At 46.1% G+C, this 22754-nt stretch overlaps 1 protein-coding gene across 1 annotated transcript in view; it reads right to left on the bottom strand.

Moving 5' to 3' along the window:
• Nucleotides 1-22754, bottom strand: part of NLK (nemo like kinase) — a 163697-nt gene that overhangs the window by 57642 nt on the left and 83301 nt on the right. Inside the window, exon 3 of the mRNA XM_040423510.1 lies at nt 3872-3927. Coding sequence (XP_040279444.1) covers nt 3872-3927 — 56 coding nt within the window. The remainder of the gene's footprint in view (nt 1-3871; nt 3928-22754) is intronic.

Genomic DNA, 22754 nt, shown 5'->3' on the forward strand with positions numbered 1-22754 from the left:
TACTTCTCCTGGAGCCAGATGGCTAATGGTAGGTTCTATACAAGCAGACTCAGTTTTATACTGACTTTAAAACCAGCCTCAAGGACAGATTAACTGGTCAGGTGTGCAATGACTCCAAGGAGATCGCCACACCTGACCAGTTAATCTGTCCTTGAGGCTGGTTTTAAAGTCAGTATAAAACTGAGTCTGCTTGTATAGAACCTACCATTAGCCATCTGGCTCCAGGAGAAGTATATGGTGGGTTCAGCATGCATGTTGGTACTTGCATCCCTGGATCCGATGAAAGCTGTAATGGCACCGGACGGGGTTACAAGCAAAGTGTACTTGGCTTGCATGCTGACCTGCATTCCCTGGATTTTATGTGGCTGTCATGGCCCATGAACAGGTAGGAACAAGAGTTAGGGACCACTCATGAGACGACCTTGACGCGGTGAGTGGCTTACTATGCTTTGGCCAAAATATAAACCAATGTCTCATCCAGCATGGAGGGCAGAGTGCTGGATGTAGTGTGCGATCACATTTGCATTTTCCGTTTGTATATGTATTTCGCCATAGTGATCTGCACCTACAGGCAGGTTGTGCTGACCCAACCCCTTATTTTTTTCTATGTTCTGCTATTACTAGCTGCTTATTTTGGAGTCATACATTATACAAAACTTCAACTAAATGCTTTAAAAAAATAAAATAAAAAATAACTAAATAAAATAAAAAAATAAAATTTAAATTATTTCAACAGTTCAAAATAAGTTAGGACTGTTAAACCACCACACACACTAAATCATCCCCACCGCTTCCTCCCCCCAACAGTAAAGGTATGGTTTTAATAAGTATGATGAGCCCTACCAGGCAGTATGTCTGGTTTAATAGGGTTGAGCCTGCAGCCTGCCTGCTGAAACAGACGATTCATACTTACCTGCTACCCGTCGTTCCGCTCCTCCGTTCTGCCTCCACTTTCCAGTTCCGCCACCGTTTACTTCCGGTAAATGCATGAACATGGTCACATCCACCACTCCAGCCAATGACTGGCTTCAGCGCAGATGTGGCCACAAGCAGCACGTCACCACTGAAGCCAGTCACACTGGCTGGAGGGATACATGTGAGCATGCCCATGCACTGCTGGAGGAAAACAGTGCCGACACAGCGCGGAGGACCAGGGTGGTGTGGAGCAGGTACAGTAAGTATGAATCGTGTGTTTCAGCAGGCAGGCTGCAGTCACTTACTTAAAAATCATTATAAAACCAGAAAACCCCCCTGTAAGGCCTTTCCAGGCTGGGTCCTTAAGGGGTTAACAAAAAAAGGCTGAAAAACAAAAGGTCATTTTCATCCAAATCTAAATCCACTACGCAGTGGTACTAGAGCTCGCCACACAGACCTGTGCTTGAAACGTTGGGATTTGCCACATTGATCAAATGCAAATTCATAAACTGCCTGTGTTAGTGCAACCAACAATTACGAGACCTGCAATTATTACTCTTCTGGGTAGAGCACAGGCACTTAAAATAATGATTTGTAATCTTACAGATGGGGCCCCCAAGCCGCTGCTCTCCAATACCCAGCAAGGAAAAACGATTCTGGGACTGAGAAAAAATAGACTGTGAAAACAAGACCATGAAGGAGGCAGACAGAATTCCCGGTGTAATTATTAGCTGCTCGCACCGTACACCTGACCTCCAGCTCCATACCACATGAACCAAATACATCACTGGGTAGAAGAATCATTCTGTGATATATCCAGTATCTGGAAGAGGACGCTGCCTACAATATAAAGCAGAACTATGAAATAAATATAAAAATTCTGAACGACCGCATCAGGCCAGAGGACTATGCAGGAACCTGGCCCTGTCCGTCAAGGAGAGGGAGGAGCTATCACAGGAAGCAGGAGGAGGAAGGGTGCACAGAGTGACTTGGACCCACCCTCAGTGCACTTAACTGCTCATTTGCATATGGAATAGTAGCACTTCTCCAAAATGAATGTACTGGTGACACTCATTAAAACAAAAGGCCTTCTTATGAGGATACAAACTCCTCCATTGTGACTGTCTTTCTTGTGTGTTTCTCTGTAACAGCGACTGTAGAAAAAATAAAATAAAAACAACTTCTTACCTAGAGTATATATCACCCGAAGAAACGTGGAGTCGGGCTAGAAGAACACGGCTCGTTAGATGCTACATGTTTCAACCATGCACTGAGATGCACGATGAAGACCTTGGTACAAGGCTGACAACACAGCATATTATGAATAACAAATCCTGTTCTTCATAGTTCTCATAGCCTGACCCCACATTTCTTCAGGTCATATGCAGAAGAGCTTCAAGTAAGAAGGTTGTTTTTTTTCTATTGGCTTTTATACACATCCTTTAGATATTAAGATACATCCCCAGGTTGAGGCCCGCTGTTAACAATAAGAGTTTGTAGCAGTTTTCTCCTTAAGTGTAACTCTTCACAAACTAAATGTTTTAATATATGCAAACAAGCCTCTAGGAGCAATGGGGGTGTTGCCGTTACACCTAGAGGCTCAGCTCTCTCTGCAACGGCTGTGTCCTCTGCACTTTGATTGACAGGACACTGCTGCTCCCTTAAAAGACTGATGCTATGGCTCATCTGTCTCCGGCTTGGAAGATAAAGGGGCGGTCCTTCACACTGCATGCCTGCATTAGGCTTCAGAGTGAGGAGGCGTGTCTCTCAGTAATCCAATCTGATTGGCTGGCAGGAAGCTGCTGGCTACAGCAAGTTTGTATGTGACCTGAGGGAATGCAGTTTTGGCCTCAGAGAACTGGCAGAGGAGCCAACTTGAGAAGATCCTCATAACGTAGAATTCAAAACAGCCGTAACTAAGAGGAAAACTCAAGGAAAACAGTGGTAAGTGAAGAAACTAAAGATTGCTTTATGCATAATGCTGCTGCAGCAGGGAATCAACAAGGTAAAAGAGGAGGAGAGAATATTTAAAAGAAAAACTGCTACAAGAGGACATAGTTTTAAATTAGAGGGGCAAAGGTTTAAAAGTAATATCAGGAAGTATTACTTTACTGAGAGAGTAGTGGATGCATGGAATAGCCTTCCTGCAGAAGTGGTAGCTGCAAATACAGTGAAGGAGTTTAAGCATGCATGGGATAGGCATAAGGCCATCCTTCATATAAGATAGGGCCAGGGGCTATTCATAGTATTCAGTATATTGGGCAGACTAGATGGGCCAAATGGTTCTTATCTGCCGACACATTCTACGTTTCTATATGCCAATAGATTTTTTGATGACCGATTTGTGTAACACCATGAGTCCTGATGGGAATTCCCTAGATGAGTGCCATCCTCTTTTGTTTTCTTGTAGACCTCTTTGCGTTGCCCTGCAAAAAGAGTCTGCAGATCAACACTGAGGAAAGACAAGATGTTCATAATCTGAGTGGCTCAGATACCAAGCGCATTCAGGAAAAAACAGGCCCAGTAGCATATGCACTAAGAAAACTGGTAAGGGCTCCATTCTATTATCTCACGTAATAATTGCCCCCCTCCCCCCCATTTGAAGAGGCAGCCATCGCCGGGTATGCAAGAGAAACATGGGAAAGAACTCCAGAGAATATTAAATTACAAGACAACTTTGGGTTGTTGGGAGAAAAATAAATAAAATAAAGTAATTTCAGAATATAACCGGAGGCACACTTTAAAATTCATGTTACAACACTGGTAACGTTAACCTGCAAATCCAGATGTATACGTACCAATAACCAATTTGTACCCTTAAACACACAGCACAGCTTTTACAGCGTCACATTAATAAAATGAATGTACAAACCTTAGGGAAAGGCTCATTAGATACCCTGTATTAACCGCGGTACATTTATTTCAGCTAGGCGCAAATGCCTTAAGCAGAGGATACATTTCTTCAAAATAATCAATGTGAGGCGGCTGGAGAATATCAAGTGCGGAGAGGACCTGCAGAGAAGAAAAAGACAAAGTCACTGGAGTTGCCCTGTACTAGATTATCTTTATGACACAGAGCAGGGAGAATAACGTGCGGCATATTGATTATACATATAAAGAATGCAGATTAGACCACATTACAAAGGACGTCCAGCAGCAAACAGACATTGTGCCGCACAGAGAACATGACAGATAAAAAACATGGGTCACTTTATTATAGTACCCTGCTTAATAGCAGCAAATCTTACAATGTGCAGGTCCACTGCTGTGGTGAGACAAATCTTACAATGAAATATGCAGCCTTCTTATAAACTAGTATAAAAAGCAATAAAGTAGACTCGTAACTAAGGGTTAGCTAATAGACGCTCAGCTGAAAAGCAGATGTTACTGTATCTAGGCACATGGTGCAATATGGCTGACGTTGGAGGGCTGGTGAGGACTTTATGGCCAGCACTGTGATGTACACCTCAACTGCTGCGGTCTTCCATATATAATGCTAACTCACCAGTAACATTCTTGTATCTAGGGATGTCCCAATACCATTTTTTTTTTTTAAGACCGAGTACCGATACTTTTATTCAAGTACTCACCGATACCAATTATGGTGTGGTAATGTTTTTACAGCAAATTTCTATTTAATTTAGCCATAGGGGAGATTTATTAAACTTTGTACAAAGAAACAGCGGCGCAGTTGCTGATAGCAATGAAAAAAGTTAAAGCTGGAATTGGGTTGCTATGGACAACTGCTTTACTTTTCCTATGTACAAGGGTTAATAAATGGGCATATATACAGTGTTTCCCAACCAATGTGCCCCCAGCTGTTGCAAAACTACAACTCCCAGCATGCCCAGACAGTCTTTGGCTTCGCAGGCATGCTGGGAGTTGTAGTTTTGCAACAGCTGGAGGCACACTGGTTGGAAATCACCATTATATGCCCATTTCTCCCCCCCCCCCCCCCCCACACCTTAATTTATATTCACTGTTTGAACATGAAACGGAGAGAAATTAACTGAATTTCTCCTCCATTTCATGCACCGTACCCACCTGGCCTGCTGTAATTTTTCCCATGCGGATGCCCCAGGGTACTGGGAGGAAGTGGCTTTAACTTCCTCCCAGTGCTTGGGAGCCGCCGCACAGAAGTCACGCTCCCACGCTGCCGTCCCCACGCTGATTGGCTGGGAGCGCTGCCGCCACCGCACAGTAGCAGACACGGGACCCGCCGCCGCAGCCGCTGTCCCCACCGCTGATCATCTGGGACACGCCACTGCACGGCCATCAGGTATTGGCGACATTTGCACGAGTACAAGTACTCGTGCAAATGTCTGGTATCGGGACATCCCTACTTGTATCCATACATTTTGAACATGTTGGGCAGCTATGTCATCTGATCTGCAATCTGACCACCAGTCTACAGCTTGTTCTCCTGTAGACAGGTGGTCAGTCTCTCCTGTGCAGCTGACTTCGAGAACTGCAAGATTATGCCACTAGGGATGAGCGAGCTTGTGTATCAAGTTCGGTGTACAAGGTTCGGGTTATCTAAGAATTCCGTTATGGATTCCATTACCACGGACCATAAATAATGGTCCGTAGTAGCGGAATCCATAATGGAATTCTTCGATAACCCGAACCTTGAAACACAAGTTTGCTCAACACTAATTATCTTCTATCAAATCCCTCCTGGCAGCACTCAGACAGCTCCACTCCCCATCCAGCTTTGCCCTCCTTCTTCCTTTGTATGACCCCCCATACAAAGTACAGAAATGACATCTTCTGCAGCACTAAGAGACCAAAGGTGCATCGAAAAAAAATAGGACAATATGGAGCCTGAAGCTGTCTATGCTGCAGATGTGTGCAGAATCGTCTAAGCATTTCTATGAGCTACAGCTTCACGTTGCTCCTCCCTGCCCCGTTAGGCCGAATGCACATGGCCGTGTTCCGCGGCCGAGAGCGGTCCGTGGTATGCCGGGCTGGATTCCTGTTCAGAGCAGGAGCGCACGGCGTCATTGGTTGCTATGATGCCACGTGCTTCATGCCGCCGCTACACTACAGTAATACACTCGTGTAGTGTATTACTGTAGTGCAGCGGCGACATAAAGCGCACGGCGTCATAGCAACCAATGACGGCGTGCGCTCCTGCTCTGAACAAGAATCCAGCCCGGCATACCACGGACTGCTCTCGGCCGCAGAACACGGCCATGTGCATTCGGCCTTAGACCTGACAGGAAGAAACCTATCACAAGCAGGAGAGACAGGCTGAAGTTGCACCACACACACACACACACACACACACACACACACACACTACAGCTTGTTAGGGGACAGCAGTTCTAGGTCACTGAGCTATTACTTGCTGTCCTTAGGTAAGACTCAGAAGGGCATGTGTAGTGTGGTGAGACTCCACCCTACGGCTTCTTCTAATCTAGCGGTATTATGGAAAATGTAGGCCAAATTGGGGGAAGCATATCAGAGGGGAAAAAGGAACCAAGGTGGCAACAAATCCATTTATGGAACATTAACTAAAACAGGAATACACAAGGAACATGAGAGCCGCCTCTATATTATACTTTAATAGCCATTGCTTCACTATATATAACAAGCATTTGTGATGTGCTTTATTCACAAGGGATTGGCAAGAATCCCTAGAGTGCTTTATTAATTTATTAGTTAAAATTACTGAAGTTTAAGGAATGCCCCCTAACTCCACTTTTGCTTAGACTTTTACACATTTTACTAATGTTCAATGAAAATTCAGGATGCAATAATTATTCAATAATCACTAACCTTCCACACAACTTCACCTAAAACAATAGTACAGGCAAAGTAAAAGAGAACATGCTTCTGTCAGCTACGTCTCTTACCCCTCTCTCCTAAAATAACATTCTCTTAGAATCCTTTGCCGAACCTGTCCTAAAAGAACAAGACGAACTCTCAGCTCACTGAAGGATCAAATTATAGCTGCCCTGTGAGTCTATACAGAGCGGAGAAGCCATGAGCTTCAGAGTGAGTTTTCTGCTTCTCTGTGCATGAAAAAAAAGAAATATATATATATATATATTTATATATATATATATATATATATATATATATATATATATATATATATATATATATAAATAATCACATTTTCATGTGCAGTCTACAGGTAATATCATAGTAGCTAGTCTCCACCCACTAGGCATCCTAGCTCGTCAAGGTAAAACAGAGTGAAGAACACACTGTTGTGTCTCTCCAGCAATATAATAGAGAACACAGTGAAAGTTAAAGTGTGCTTCTTTGTACAATCATATCTGTGAAAGAACAGATATGTTTGGTATTCACAAATGTTTTTTTCAGCCATATTATTCCCTGTTTCAGCTGCACAGCTAGATGCATTTCACTTAGAAGCAGGAGGAGTCTTCCTTCTGCCAGCACTGTCATCCTTTCCCTTACTTCCCACTATGTTTGTTTTCAGCTCTGGAGCTCACAGAACAGATAAAGAGAGATAAATCACACTTCAAGAAAGGCAGGAGGCTCCTGTGAATTCAGAAGCAGTTCTTTTTATCAGGTTCACAATCTCAGCTACCTCTGACACGCCCCCTTCTGTCAGCCGTCTTCTGAGTCTCTGTTACCAGGGACGGATCTTGCCTGACAATAGGCAGTGGACTGTAACTTAGGTGGAAGTGAGACTCCTAGTAGCTATGACTTTACAGCTTTTTTTTTTTTTTTTTTTTTTTTTAGGTGGATGCAGGCATATTTTTAAAATGAAGGGATTTTGAAATTTGCTAGTTACACCATTCTGTATTAAAAATAAAATTAATTTGTGCAAAAGTACAGTGACTCTCTAAAATTGATAGCCTATCCTTAGGACACCAATATTAGACTGGTGGGGTCCAACTGTTGCACCCTGGCTAAATACCTGTTGGAAAGGGCCTGGTATTACAGTTCACTACAGCTTCATATCAGTCAAGTGAATAGGGCTGAGCTGAAACACCAGGAGCAGCCATTACTAAAAGTATTGAGCTGTCTCTGGTAAATAATAGAGATGGCCCCTTCAATTAGCTGATCGATTGGTTAACGTGCCGAAAGTCGGACAGACTGATAAAGGTGGCCTATAACAAGGATAGGCCACTAATTACCAAGGGCATAAAACGAACACATTTCTAGATTCTGACCTCTCATCAGTCACTTAGGAAAAAGTGTTCAATCAACATCATTATAACACAAGCAGTTAAAATTTTTGCTAGCAGGCAAGATGAAAATGAACTACTAAAAATGATTCAGTTTTTTTTTTAATCACCATAGTGCATAGTTTCCATCATCTAAATAGACATGGTTGAGAAGGAAGCCTATCATCATCTATTTGCCTGCTGTTCATAAGAAAAATCTCAGCTTATGAAAAATTTTGCCTAATGCACAGTGAAATGCTATCAGTAGGAGCTGTATCACTTAAAAAAGCGGTAAAGGCCACATACACTTTCATTACTGTATTATTGTCTCTGCTTCAATGTATATGACAAATGAAATGTCTACAGAACCTATGCAGACCTATGTATCTCTATGGTTAAGGACAAAAACCCAGAGGGTAGTTTGATACTGCAGGTAGAATTGCGTTTATAAAAAGATAGAAATTTCTATAGGGTTCACAATCTTTTTACAAAAATGTGACCTAAAACTACATCAGATTTTCACACAAGTCCTAAAAGTAGATAAAGATAACCATATCATAAAATGAGCCAAACCCATTAGACTTGGGCGTTTAATGGAGGAAAATGATCCAATATCATGAGTGGTAAAAGTATGTGAACCTTTCGGTTAGCAGATAATTTGAAGGTTAAATTAGAGTCAGGCATTTTCAATCAATAGGAGGACAATCAGGTGTGAGTGGGCGACCTGTATTATTTGAAGAACACCGATCTTCACACTTGTGGAAGTGTATCATGGAAGAAACAAAGGAGATCTCTGAGGACATCAGAAGAAGAATTGTTGATGCTCAGGCAGGTTACAAAACCATCTCTAAAAAGTGGAGTTAAAGAACATTATTGCCCTCCTCAGGATTGTTTGACCAACAAAGATCACACTAAGGCCTCTTTCACACGGGCGTTGCGGGAAAATGTGCGGGTGCGTTGCGGGAACACCCGCGATTTTTCAGCGCGAGTGCAAAACATTGTAATGCGTTTTGCACTCGCGTGAGAAAAGGAGATTTTTGTGAAACTCACCTGTAAAAAAATTTTCTCGTAATTTCCATTGGGGGACACAGACCATGGGTATAGCTTAGAGATATTACTAGGAGGGACACTATGCAAAAAAAGAAGCTCCTCCTCCTCGGGCTATACCGCCAGGCACCTCCAGGAGAACTTCAGTCGTTGCAAAAGCAGTAGGAGAAGGAGAACGGAAATAAAACACTATGGAAACCATCACACAGCACACCATAAGGCGTAAACCAAAAAAGGGGCGGGAGCTGTGTCCCCCAATGGAAATTACGAGAAAAAGATTTTACAGGTGAGTTTCACAAAAATCTCCTTTTCTCGTTAATTCTATTGGGGGACACAGACCATGGGACGTCCCAAAGCAGTCCATGGGGTGGGAAAAAAGAACAAATCCAACACCGCCAGGAATAAACGTCCAGCAGTCAAACCGGAACCACAGCCTGCAATACCCTGCGCCCAAGAACAGCATCAGCCGAGGCCAGAGAGTGTAACTGATAAAACTTTGTGAAAGTATGTAAGGACGACCAAGTGGCCGCCTTACACAACTGGGAAACGGATGCGCGATTGCGTCTAGCCCAGGAAGCTCCCACTGCCCTTGTGGAGTGAGCGGTAATTTCCCGACGGCGGAACATGGCCACGAGCGCGATATGCCGCAGCAATAGCGGAACGGATCCACCGCGCCACGGTGACCTTGGAAGCCGCCAGGCCCTTACGGGACCCTTCAGGAATCACAAAGAGAGAGTCTGAACGCCGGAAGGAAGCGGTAGCCCCTAGGTACACCTTCAGAGCCCTGACGACGTCCAGGGAGTGGAGAGCGCATTCCTTGGGGTTCGCCGGAGAAGGACAAAAAGAGGGCAGGACAAGATCCTCGTTAAGGTGGAAGGGAGAAACCACCTTGGGCAAAAAAGAAGGCACCGGTCTGAGCACCACCTTATCCTGGTGAAAGACCAGAAAAGGTTCCCGGCAGGAAAGTGCGGCCAGCTCCGAAACTCGCCTGATGGAGGTAATGGCCACCAGAAAAACTACCTTCCAGGTGAGTAAAACCAGAGAGACCTCCCTCAGAGTTTCAAAAGGCGCCGCCTGAAGGGCGCGCAGAACCAAGTTGAGATCCCAGGGGGGCAAGGGAGGCACATACGGGGGAACAGAATGCGCCACCCCCTGCAGGAAGGTTTTCACAGGTCCCAAAAAGGCAATGGACCTCTGAAAAAAGATAGCCAAAGCAGAAACCTGACCCTTCAAAGAACTGAGCGACAGACCCATGTCGAGGCCGGACTGGAGAAAAGACAGCACCACTAGGACAGAGAAACGTAGGGGCGGGTAGCCCGATTTCTCACAAAAAAACAGGAAGGCCTTCCAGGTGCGATAATAGATCCGTGAAGAAGCCGGCTTCCGAGCCCTGATCATGGTTCTTACCACCGCATCAGAGAAGCCTCTCTTCCTCAGGATGGCGGTCTCAACAGCCACGCCGTTAAACGCAGCTGCCGTGAATTCTGGTGGAAGAGCGGCCCCTGGGACCGGAGATCCTCTCTGTCGGGCAGAGGCCACGGAACGTCCGCCAACATACGAGCGACGCTGGAGAACCAGGCGCGGCGAGGCCAATCCGGAGCGACGAGAATGGTTGGTATCCCCTCCGCCTCGATCTTGCGCAGCACCTTCGGCAACAGAGGAATCGGAGGGAAGACGTAAAGGAGGCTGAACCGCTGCCATGGAAATACCAGCGCGTCCACCCCGTCCGCCCGTGGGTCTCGAGCGCGGGCTAGATACACCGGCACCTTGTGGTTGAGCCGGGAAGCCATCAAATCTACGTCCGGACGGCCCCATCGGTGGCAGATGTCCTCGAACACCTCCGGATGGAGAGACCACTCTCCCGGATCCACCTTGGTACGACTCAGAAAATCCGCCGTCCAATTGTCGACTCCCGGGATGTACACTGCCGACAATACTGGAACATGAGACTCAGCCCATAAGAGGATCCTCGCTACTTCCCGCATTACTGCCCGACTGCGAGTCCCGCCCTGATGGTTGACATAAGCCACAGCCGTGGCATTGTCCGACTGAACCCGCACCGGGCGAGTCGCAAGGAGAGGAGTCCAATGGGAGAGGGAGTGGAAAATCGCCCTTAATTCCAAAACGTTTATCGGGAGACGGGATTCCTCCGTCGACCAGACAGCCTGAACTGTGATGTTCCGGAGAACACCTCCCCAACCGATGAGGCTGGCGTCGGTGGTGACTATCGTCCAGGAGAACGGAAGGAAGGACTTTCCTGACGATAGGTTCAGGGAAGACTGCCACCAAGGGAGAGACGCTCGAACTTGCCGGGACAGACGAACAGGAGTGTCTAGACCCCGAGGGTTCTTGTTCCAGAGGGCAAGGATCATCTGTTGTAGCGGACGAGTGTGAAATTGGGCGTACGGAATCGCCTCGAAAGAGGAGACCATAAGGCCCAGCACCCGCATGCACTCCCGAATGGTGGGACGTGGAGAGCGTAGAAGGAGCACCACTGCCAGACGAATCTGGGAAGCCTTGGAATCTGGAAGAAACACCCGAGAAATCGAGGTGTCCAAGATCATCCCCAGGAACGAGAGTCTCTGGGAGGGGTGCTGAGAGGACTTGGGGAGATTGATCAGCCATCCGAACCGTTCCAGGGATTGAACCGTGATTCGGACGCTGTCCTCGGCCTGTGGAAGAGACGGAGCTTTTATCAAGATGTCGTCTAGGTATGGTAACAAAGAGATGCCCCTGGTGCGAAGAAGCGCCATGAGAGGCGCCAGAATCTTCGTAAAAACTCGAGGGGCGGTCGCCAACCCAAAAAGGTAGGGCGACGAACTGGTAATGACGCCCCCCTATGGCAAAGCGCAGAAAGCGATGGTGGGACTCTGCAATAGGGACGTGCAAGTAGGCGTCTTGAATGTCCACAGACGCGAGAAATTCTCCTGGAAGCAGAGAAGCAATAACGGAGCGAAGGGACTCCATGCGAAACTTCCGCACCCGTAGAAACTTGTTGAGAAGTTTTAGATCCAAGATTGGACACACTGACCCCTCCTTCTTTGGAACAACGAACAGGTTTTAGTAAAAACCTGTCCCTTGCTCTTCTGGGGGAACGGGGGAAATGACACCACGGTCCAGAAGAGAGGAGACCGCAAAAAAGAGGTCGGAGGCCCTGGCTGGATCCCCCGGAACGCGAGAAGAGAAAAAACGTTCCTGCGGGCTGGACGCGAACTCCAACTTGTAGCCGGACGTCACCACTTCCAGAGCCCAGGCGTCCTGAACGTGAGCCCTCCAGACCTGTTGAAAGGAGAGCAGACGGCCCCCCACCACGAGGGATGGGGGCACCCCTTCATGCGGAGGGTTGCTTGGGAGCAGGAGGACGGGCTGACTGCGCCCGAGGCCGCCAAGAGGGCTGGGGCTTGAAGAAAGGCTTCTTGCGGGAGTCCTGGGATCCCCCTGCTGATGAGGACGACGGCGTCCTGGCAGTGGAGAAGCGACGAAAGGACTGGCCCCGGAAACCTGAAGGCCGAGACCGAAAGGGACGCTTGGTCCTGGGCTGGGGTAGATGAGTGCTCTTGCCCCCAGTTGCGGCAGAAATGAATTCATCTAGTTGAGCCCCAAAGAGCCTGGACCCTTCAAAGGGAAGGTTAGCGAGGGAACGCTTGGATGAGGCATCAGCATCCCACACCTTCAGCCAGACCTCCCTGCGCTGAATGACAGAGAGGGCCGAAATACGGGCAAAGAGGGAGCCGATGTCCATTGAAGCCTCACAGAGATATTTAGAAGCTTGAAACATCTGGATGATAAAATCCAGAGTATCTGCAGAGGCGTCCTGCTCTGACAGATCCTGGTGGTGGCGCTGCAACCACGTTGTAAGGGCTCTGGCGACCCAAGCCGACGCAAAGGCCGGTCGCAGGGAAGCGCCCGCCAGTGAGGAGATGGACTTGGAAAGTGAATCCAAACGTCTGTCCACCGCATCCTGCAGAGAGGAACCGTCTAGGACGGGAAGGGCCGTGTTCTTGGCTAACCTGGCCACCGGAGGATCTACCTTAGGGGAAGAAGTCCACTTTTCCACTGTGTCAGCTGGAAAAGGATAAAGCGTATCCATACGCTTAGTGGCCGAAAATTTTTGATTAGGTCGATCCCAAGCTTTTGATAGGACCGCAGTGAATTCCTCATGAATAGGGAACACGGCGGACTCCTGTTTCTTGGGTGGAAAAAGGGAGAACTCCCAACTAGTGGAGGGAGGAGAATCCCCTTGTATATTAAAAGTGTCACGGACAGCTGCCACCAACTCGGTTACCATGGTGGAAAGCTTAGGCAAGGGTTCCCGCTCCGTGACTTCGTCCGATCCGGACAATTCCCCATCGGATTTGCGCTCCCTGCGAGGGGGAGAGTCAACCGGGCATGCCTCAAGGCGAGGGGGAGAAGCGGAGTCATCCGAGGAGGAATGCTGCCGCTCACGCTGCCTTTTAGAAGTCAGACGCCCTCTGTGAGAGTCACTGAGAGGGGATGGAGTGGCGGATGCCACTGGAGTAGTAGCCGCCATGCGCTCCATGAAGGACATGGCTGCCTTGGCAACTAAGGCCAGATCAGCTGCCGCATTAGACATGGCGGAGGCCCAGGCGGGTACCGCTGGTTCCGCAGGGGCAGAGGGAGGACCGGGCTGAGCAAGAGAAGGAGGCTGATCCTGTCCAGGAGCAGGGCATGAGTCACAGGAACCAGTGACAGAAAAAGGCCTAAGGCATATCTTACATGACTCCAGTGGAGCCTGAGAGGAAGCCTTTGAAGGCTTAGGGGCCCCAGGTTTAGGCATGATGGAATTCCAAAAAAGATTTCCTACCAGGTTGCTGCAATTCCTACCACCCAGGCAACAGCAGAAGTCTCCGGTCACCGAGAACTGAGGAGCTGCACGGCCGCAATCCAGCAGAGTCTCCGGCGTAAGGAGAGACAGAGCGGGACGCCGAAGCTCCGCCCCCTAGAACGCGTCATAGCGGCGCGAAATAAGCGCGCGCGTGATTTAAAATACACCCCTTTCACCTGGTACGGCGCAGCGGGGGTTAATATATGAAGGAGCGGTCCGGCGGGGAGCTGCAGAGAGCGCAGCGGCCGCAGTCTAAGTGAAAAGAATACACCATATGCAGAGGCGTCCTGCCTCTGCCGAAATAGAGTTGCCGTTGCGCTGTAGGCAGGTAGGAAAGGCATATCCGTAGGCAGGAATCACCAGCCCTACCCAGAAGGCCCCCTCCCATAGTAAAAAAAATGCCCTCAGCAGGTCCTTTTCTAGCTCACCCAGGCGGATCTGCAAAGAATAGGGCTGACATCCGTATTTTTTGTGGACCCACTGTAACCATGCCTATTCTTGGCCGTAAAACGTACTGGAATACAACATTTTCTATTTATTTGTGGAACTGCGGAACGGACAGCACAAGGTATGCTGTGCACTTTTTTGTGGCCCCGTTGAAATGAGTGGGTCCACATCCAAAGCACAAAGAATGTGGATCGGATGTGGACTAAAAATATGGTTGTGTGAATGGGGCCTAATGCAATGATGCCCGTGCAGAGTGCGGGTGATGGCACATCACAGAATGATGATGCCCCGTGCAGTGCAGAACACCTTGGTATGGGCCACAATGGTCTAGTCCAGGGGTTCACAACCTTTTTTTGTCTGGGGGTTGCATTCAGCTTTCAATTTTAGTGATGAGCGGCAGGGGCAATATTCGAATTTGCGATATTTCGCGAATATTTGGGCGAATATTCGCCATATATTCGAGAATTCGCGAATTCATGATCTCCAGGCACTATTTTCCTGATTGCGAAAATTCGCATAAAAATCGCATAAAATATGCGCATAAAAAATTCGCATGAACTGAAAAATTTAATATTCGCAATTACGAATATATTTAGCGATATTCTAAATATTCGCGAATTCTCGAAGTGCCGATATTCGCGATTAAAATTCGCAATTCGAATATTCGTGATCAACACTATTCAATTTGATCGGCGCTGTCTGCAACGGCCTATTATGCAGGCTGATACAAAGTGAATTCGGGAGGAATGATCGCTACCACATTTGCTCGCCCCCCATTCAGTTCTACTAATTATTGCAGAACATCCCTGATTAAAAAGGGGGATGTACTGACGATTATCATGAATCTTTCACCCTGGGTTTTGCTCATTTATCAGCAGCAACATTATTTGGGTCAATTATTGGGAACAAGCCGTCCAATAATTGGCCTGAAAATCTTGCAGTATAATAGGGGCTTAAGTGAGGACATTCCCTTCCATCCTGCCGCCTATTCATAAATGCAGAGGATGGCGCTCACCTCACTGGTGATTACCGCCTCCTGCCCCCAGTTATAGGTTCTATCTGTGTGACTGGTGACCTAACGACCAGACTTTTTTTTTTTTTGTCAATTAGCACAGTTGTAACTATTTGTTGGATCACCAAAATAAGTTTTGCAACTTTTTTTTTTATTGTGACACATAGGGCTTTTTATTAATATATTTTTTTAAAGCTTTATTTGGGGAATACTTTCCAAATTAGTTTAAAAAAAGGATTTTACTTCCAAACTACAGCTTTATAAAACTTTCAAGCTATAGCTTTATAGCTATTCTTTAAATATACAAATTGACACCAAAATAAAATACTGTTTTTGTCGGTCATTTTGATATATAATATGTATACTTTTGCATGAACTGGGCGATAATGGCGATGGTTTCGTTTGGCATTGGCGTTTATTAGATTATTTTTTACTCCTTTTTAAATATTTAAGTTTTTGGCACGTAATAGGTCACCCCAAGGGGGTCATTAAAAGACTGGTGGGGGACACTTTTTTTGGGCTTTTAGCAATTTTTGCAAAGTAGCTGGAACAGGGATGGACTGGGAACTTGAAGTTGCCCCATGCTGTAGGCGAGCCCAAATTGACAGAAATCAGGGCAACACAAGTAGGTGGGGCTTCCACAAACCACAAGTAAAAAGGGCCAACAGAAGTAGGTGGGGCCAGCAGTACCATAGTGCAGCGCAAAATACCGCTCCAGCAAAACCAAGTAACACAGTGCAGCATAAAATACTGCCCTACCACCATACTGAGGACGGTGATACAGTTCAATTCAGGAGGGCTTCTTGCTGCAGGCCAGGTGCTTAAGTAGCTGATGCTCCTAGCATTAGTTAATGCTGAGAGCATCAAACTTATGTACCTGGACAAAGGCCATGAGGAGGGCTTGGGCAGCCCCTTAGGCATCGGCCCACTGAGACATTTTACTGTAGAGTCTAGGGCCAGTCTGCCCCTGAACTTGAGCATCCAAAGGATCCCCAATAACAAGGGAAAACAGGCCCCTGTGGGGTCTTTATGCACAGATAGAGCTGCTAAGGGTCTGCTAAAACCTTTCAGCTCTCCTATGCCCAAGACACTTGGCAATCACATGATCACTGGGTCCAACAGAAGTGCCAGCACAGCCATTTACTCTATTCACTGCACAGTTCTCACTGAAAGCAATGCACTATGCAAAGGAGAAGGCAAAAGCAGTGATAAACTGCTTTTGTCTTCCCCTCAGGGTCCTCAGCCGTTACTGACAGCCAGGGACCAGACCTGCTCCTGCTAGATTGCTGGAGCTTTAATCCACAGTCGTACTGTGCTCTGTTCAGAAACCCAGCCAACTGCACAGGCAGACGATCAGCTGTGTTTCTGTTTTTACCAGGACAGGGACCGCATGCGGTGCAGCCCTGGTCTAATCTCTATTAGAGATGAGCAAAGGGCTTCAGATATAAAAAGCTGCTTAAGACGTACATACAAGGACACAGCAGTGGTGCACAACCTGTGGCCTAGGTGCTTGTCGTTCAGTTGCTCTTTTTGGGATACCACATAGTGGCAGAATGAGTGTCTTCCGACCCCTGTATGACACTCCAAAAAGGAGCAGATGAGGTGTCCATGCATGAGTGCAGCTATCGTCATTGTAATTTATGAGAGTGGTAAAACTCTTGGCTATTTCAGCAATTCACATAACCTACAAATGTAAAATGCAGCATACAAGCATGGGGTCTTCTATTCTGGAATGCAGAAGGGAAAGGAACCATACTCTCAATCCTGATAGGTGGGAGTTCTTGAGGTGGAACTGATACTCATGCCACATTTACAGTATACTTTCAATATGCCATAAATGTCTCAGTTGGGACTGGTTCCATCTGACAGGCTTGTGCGTCCCTGGTCTACAGGCTCCTGTGCCTCTCAGGCGTCATGCTCAGTTTGCAATACTCTACAGTCAGGTCCATAAATACTGGGACATGGGCACAATTCTAAAATATTTGGCTCTATACACCACCACAATGGATTTGCAATGAAACGAACAAGATGTGCTTTAACTGCAGACTGTCAGCTTTAATTTGAGGGTATTTACATCGAAATCAGGTGAACGATGTAGGAATTACAACAGTTTGCATATGTGCCTCCCACTTGTTTAGGAACCAAAAGTAATGGGACAGAATAATAATCATAAATCAAACTTTCACTTTTTAATACTTGGTTGCAAATCCTTTGCAGTCAATTACAGCCTGAAGTCTGGAACGCATAGACGTCACCAGACGCTGGGTTTCATCCCTGGTGATGCTCTGCCAGGCCTCTACTGCAACTGTCTTCAGTTCCTGCTTATTCTTGGGGCATTCTCCCTTCAGTTTGTTCTTCAGCAAGTGAAATGCATGCTCAAACGGATTCAGGTCAGGTGATTGACTTGGCCATTGCATAACATTTCATTCTTAAACTCTTTGGTTGCTTTTGCAGTAAGCTTTAGGTCATTGTCCATCTGCACTGTGAAGCGCCATCCAATGAGTTCTGAAGCATTTGGCTGAATATGAGCAGATAATATTTCCCGAAACACTTTAGAATTCATCCTGCTGCTTTTGTCAGCAGTCACATCATTAATAAATACAAGAGAATCAGTTCCATTGGCAGCCATACATGCCCACGCCATGACACTACCACCACCATGCTTTACTGATGAGGTGGTATGCTCAGGATCATGAGCAGTTCCTTTCCTTCTCCATACTCTCCTCTTCCCATTACTCTGGTACAAGTTGATCTTGGTCTCATCTGTCCATAGGATGTTGTTCCAGAACTGTGAAGGCTTTTTTAGATGTCGTTTGGCAAACTCTAATCTGGCCTTCCTGTTTTTGAGGCTCACCAATGGTTTCCATCTTGTGGTGAACCCTCTGTATTTACTCTGGTGAAGTCTTCTCTTGATTGTTGACTTTGACACACACACACCTACCTCCTGGAGAGTGTTCTTGATCTGGCCAACTGTTGTGAAGGGTGTTTTCTTCACCAGAGAAAGAATTCTTCGGTCATCCACCACAGTTGTTTTCCGTGGTCTTCCGGGTCTTTTGGTGTTGCTCACCGATACGTTCCTTCTTTTTAAGAATGTTCCAAACAGTTGTTTTGGCCACGCCTAATGTTTTTGCTATCTCTCTGATGGGTTTGTTTTGTTTTTTCTGCCTAATAATGGCTTGCTTAACTGATAGTGACAGCTCTTTGGATCTCATCTTGAGAGTTGACAGCAACAGATTCCAAATGCAAATAGCCCACTTGAAATAAACTCTGGACCTTTTATCTGCTCATTGTAATTGGGATAATGAGGGAATAACACACACCTGGCCATGGAACAGCTGAGAAGCCGATTGTCCCGTTACTTTTGGTCCCTTAACAAGTGGGAGGCACATATGCAAACTGTAATTCCTACACCGTTCACTAGGGATCGACCGATTATCGGTTTTACCGATATTATCGTCCGATATTCAGGATTTTGACAGTTATCGGTATCGGCATCTATTTTGCCGATATTCCGATAACGTATGGGGAACACAGATCGCGCTGCTCTCAGCGCTCTCTGTGTTCCCTCAGCAGCACAGGGGAGAAGGAAGCAGTGTCTCCCTCCCCCTGTGATGCTGCTGCCGCTGCCGCCAATGAAGAGACAGATGGGAAGAGGAGGGGAGGGGCTGTGGCCACTGCGCCACAAATGATGTTAACTTACTCATTCATTCAAATTGAACCGGAGGCGGGAGCTGGCTGCAGAATTACATAGTCGGCTCCCGACCTCTATGAGCGGTAGCTGCGATCCGCGGTAGTTAACCCCTCAGGTGGCCACAGGGTCCCCTCCTCTTTCGATCGGAGCCCCAGCAGTGTAGGCCTGGGGCTCCGATCAGTTACCATAGCAGCCAGGACGTTATTGAAGCCCTGGCTGCCATGGTAAGCTCCATGCTGCTGTGTGCACAAAGCACAGAGCGGCAGGGACAGTGTGAGATCCTATTCACCCTTATAGAGATCTATCAGGGTGAATAGGACAAGGGTTCTAGTCCCTAAGGGGGCTAAAAGTTAGTAAAATAAATAAATAAAAAAACACCAAAATATTAAGTATAAATAAAAAAGAAAATATTACAAAAAAAATAAATACACATTAACAATAAAAATATTCATTTTCAGCAGATTTGTGTAAGATTTAAAAAAATATATATATGAAATTTCACAGAATATCGGTATAAATTATCGGCTATCGGCCTGAAAGTTCACAAATTATCGGTATCGGCCCTAAAAAAATCTATAGCGGTCGATCCCTACCGTTCACCTGATTTGGATGTAAATACCCTCAAATTAAAGCTGACAGTCTGCAGTTAAAGCACATCTTGTTCCTTTCATTTCAAATCTATTGTGGTTGTGTATAGAGCCAAAAATGTTACAATTGTGTCCATGTCCCAATATTTATGGACCTGACTGTATGTAACTACAACTATTGATCAGTGTGACCCTGCTATATCCCTCAAATGTGATGCCCGGGCAAGAGCTACTGCCAGCAGATAATGCTTTCTACAATGATTCGACATAAGCATACTGCCATGTAAGGTAGGTTCTCCTGAAACCTAACCATAGCTTTCTTGTGAAAATCTGGTCTTCTAGTCCTTAAAAATGCTTTATTTTTATTTTATGCAAATAAGGTTTTCAGCATACCACAAGCATGGCCACCCCATTTGATGCACCTGGCTTCCCGAGTATCACATGTCTCAGGTCCGAAATCTGAGTGACTGTCAAACGAGAAGTGCTGGACAACATTACTGATGGAGTGATGGTGCACCAGTGACCCCACCCACTGTACATAAAAAGTAAAAGGAAGCATGTTTCAGGATAAAAGAAAGCTATGGCTATGTTGGGGCACCTACCCTACCATGGCGGTATGCTTCCTTTGAAGCGGATTTTGGAAGGGACAGACTCCCTTTAAGATAGTAGGCAGAAGCTGGACTATTCTAAGAGAAGTTAAAAGTGGCATTGAGAAAAATAGAAGAACGCTTAGTAAGACGGCTTGATACAACTTCATGTGTCTACTGCAGAGTCTCCTTAATAACAGATATATCTCATTACCGCTGTTTGTAATCAGCCATTTCAGGCTGACAAGAGAACCACCGAGGTGTCCTTTAACGGAGCTCCTGACGTCTTCTGATAAGCCTCAAATCTATATTCACAAGCTTTATTAGCTCTATTTTTAGAAGCCAACTTGTATTTCAGGTCAAGTGCTCGTAAAATAATTCAATCAATGGTATAATTGTACTGTAGCGAGTAGTCAGTATAAAGAGGTGCCATTATACAAACAAATGAGCTATGAATAGGAGAAGGATTTCATGCAGATGAAGCTAAAGAAGTGCGTGCTGATAAGCTTCTGGGCTTTTTGTAGAAATAAATATAAGGTCGGTCATGTGTTTTTCTTAAGGCAACCCGACCCTACAAACAGGGGATAATTACTTGCTATTAAATTTTGTTCTTTGGATGGTTTTCAGCCGAGTGCTATTAGGGTGGTGCTGCGATCTGTGACTAGGGAGTCCGAGGTACACCTCCTTCTCATCGTTGGCTGAGGCGGCAGTAGATCATGATAAGCAGCAGCCAATGTGTCTCAGATTCCCGGTGGGCACCATGTAACCAAACTGTAGACATCAGAGGTCACAAATGACTGTTTTACGGTCTGCAAAGCGCCTCGTGCATTTGTACTCATGAGACTTTTGCCTGCAAATAGGACAGTTCAGACTGGCACAGTAATACTGCTGGTGCTCCACATGGCCAATAATAAGGCTCCTTACTCAGAGTCAAAGGTAGGCGGCACCGATGGCGAGTAAAGAGTGTGTTTATACTAACCTCTTGACACAAGATGGCTTAACTGTAAGTCATCTGCAAGTAAGGAAAGTATGGAGCGGGCTCAAGAGCTGGGCCCGCTCTATAAAGTGGCAGGTGTGGCTCTGTAATACACATCACATGGGGCCCAATGAGCGGGGTTGGAGAAAAATCCTGATTCCTGTCATTTAACCTCTCAGATGTCAAGGTCAATATCAACCATGGTATCTGAGTGGTTAGACAGAGGAATATCATGGCAAAATCGCTATGACAGCCGAGGCCTACGGAAGGCTTCCAGGCCCACCACAGCAGACTGGTAGGCCTTTAGTATGCAGCCAGTAAAAAAAATATTTGAAAAAAAATATAAAAATCCCACAGACTGCAATAGTAAACTACTGAAGTCTATGGTATAAGTGATCAGAGGATCTAAAAATTAGAGGAAAAACTAAGTGTTAGTCTACTTTCACACTGACGTTTCTGGGTCCGCCTGCGAGATCCGTTTCAAGGCTCTCACAAGCGGCCCAAAACGGTTCAGTTTAGCCCCAATGCATTCTGAATAGATAAGGATCAGTTCAGAATGCATCAGTTTGCCTCCATTCAGCCTCCATTCCGCTCTGGATGCAGCTTGCAGCGTTTTGATGTCCGTCTGAGGAAACTGAGCCAAACGGATCCGTCCTGACTTACAATGTAAGTCAATGGGGACGGATTTGTTTTTACTGACACAATATGGTGCTATTGAAAACGGATCCGCCTCCCATTGACTTTCACTGTAAGTCAAAACGGATCAGTTTGCATTATCATGAACAAAAAAAAAGAATAATTTTTTTTTTTGTTCATGGTAATGCAAACGGTTCCGTTCTGAACGGATACAAGCATTTGCATTATAGGTGCGGATCCGTCTGTGCAGATACCAGACGGATCTGCACCTAAATGCAGGTGTGAAAGTAGCCTTATTTGAAAATACTGTCCTCACACAGCTCTATAGATGTCAATATAAAAAAAAAGAGAAAAAGGAGTAACAGGTGTCAGAAAACAATTTTGTTACAGTGGCGACAGATTGTGTATACAGAGGAATAAGGTCCCTTTTACATGAGCGAGTTTTCCGCGCGGGTGCAATGCGTGACGTGAACGCATTGCACCCGCACTGAATCCGGACCCATTAATTTCTATGGGGCTGTGCACACGAGCGGTGATTTTCACGCATCACTTGTGAGTTGCGTGAAAATCGCAGCATGTTCTATATTCTGCGTTTATCACGCAACGCAGGCCCCATAGAAGTGAATGGGGCTGCGTGAAAATCGCAAGCATCCGCAAACAAGTGCGGATGCAGTGCGATTTTCATGCACGGTTGCTAGGAGACGATCGGGATGGGGACCCGATCATTATTATTTTCCCTTATAACATGATTATAAGGGAAAATAATAGCATTCTTAATACAGAATGTTTAGTACAATAGGGCAGGAGGGGTTAAAAAAATAATAATAAAACTCACCTTAACCACTTCTCTTCTGTCTTCTTCTTT

The sequence above is a fragment of the Bufo bufo genome, chromosome 3 (assembly GCF_905171765.1).
Source record: "Bufo bufo chromosome 3, aBufBuf1.1, whole genome shotgun sequence".
Lineage (NCBI taxonomy): Eukaryota > Metazoa > Chordata > Amphibia > Anura > Bufonidae > Bufo > Bufo bufo.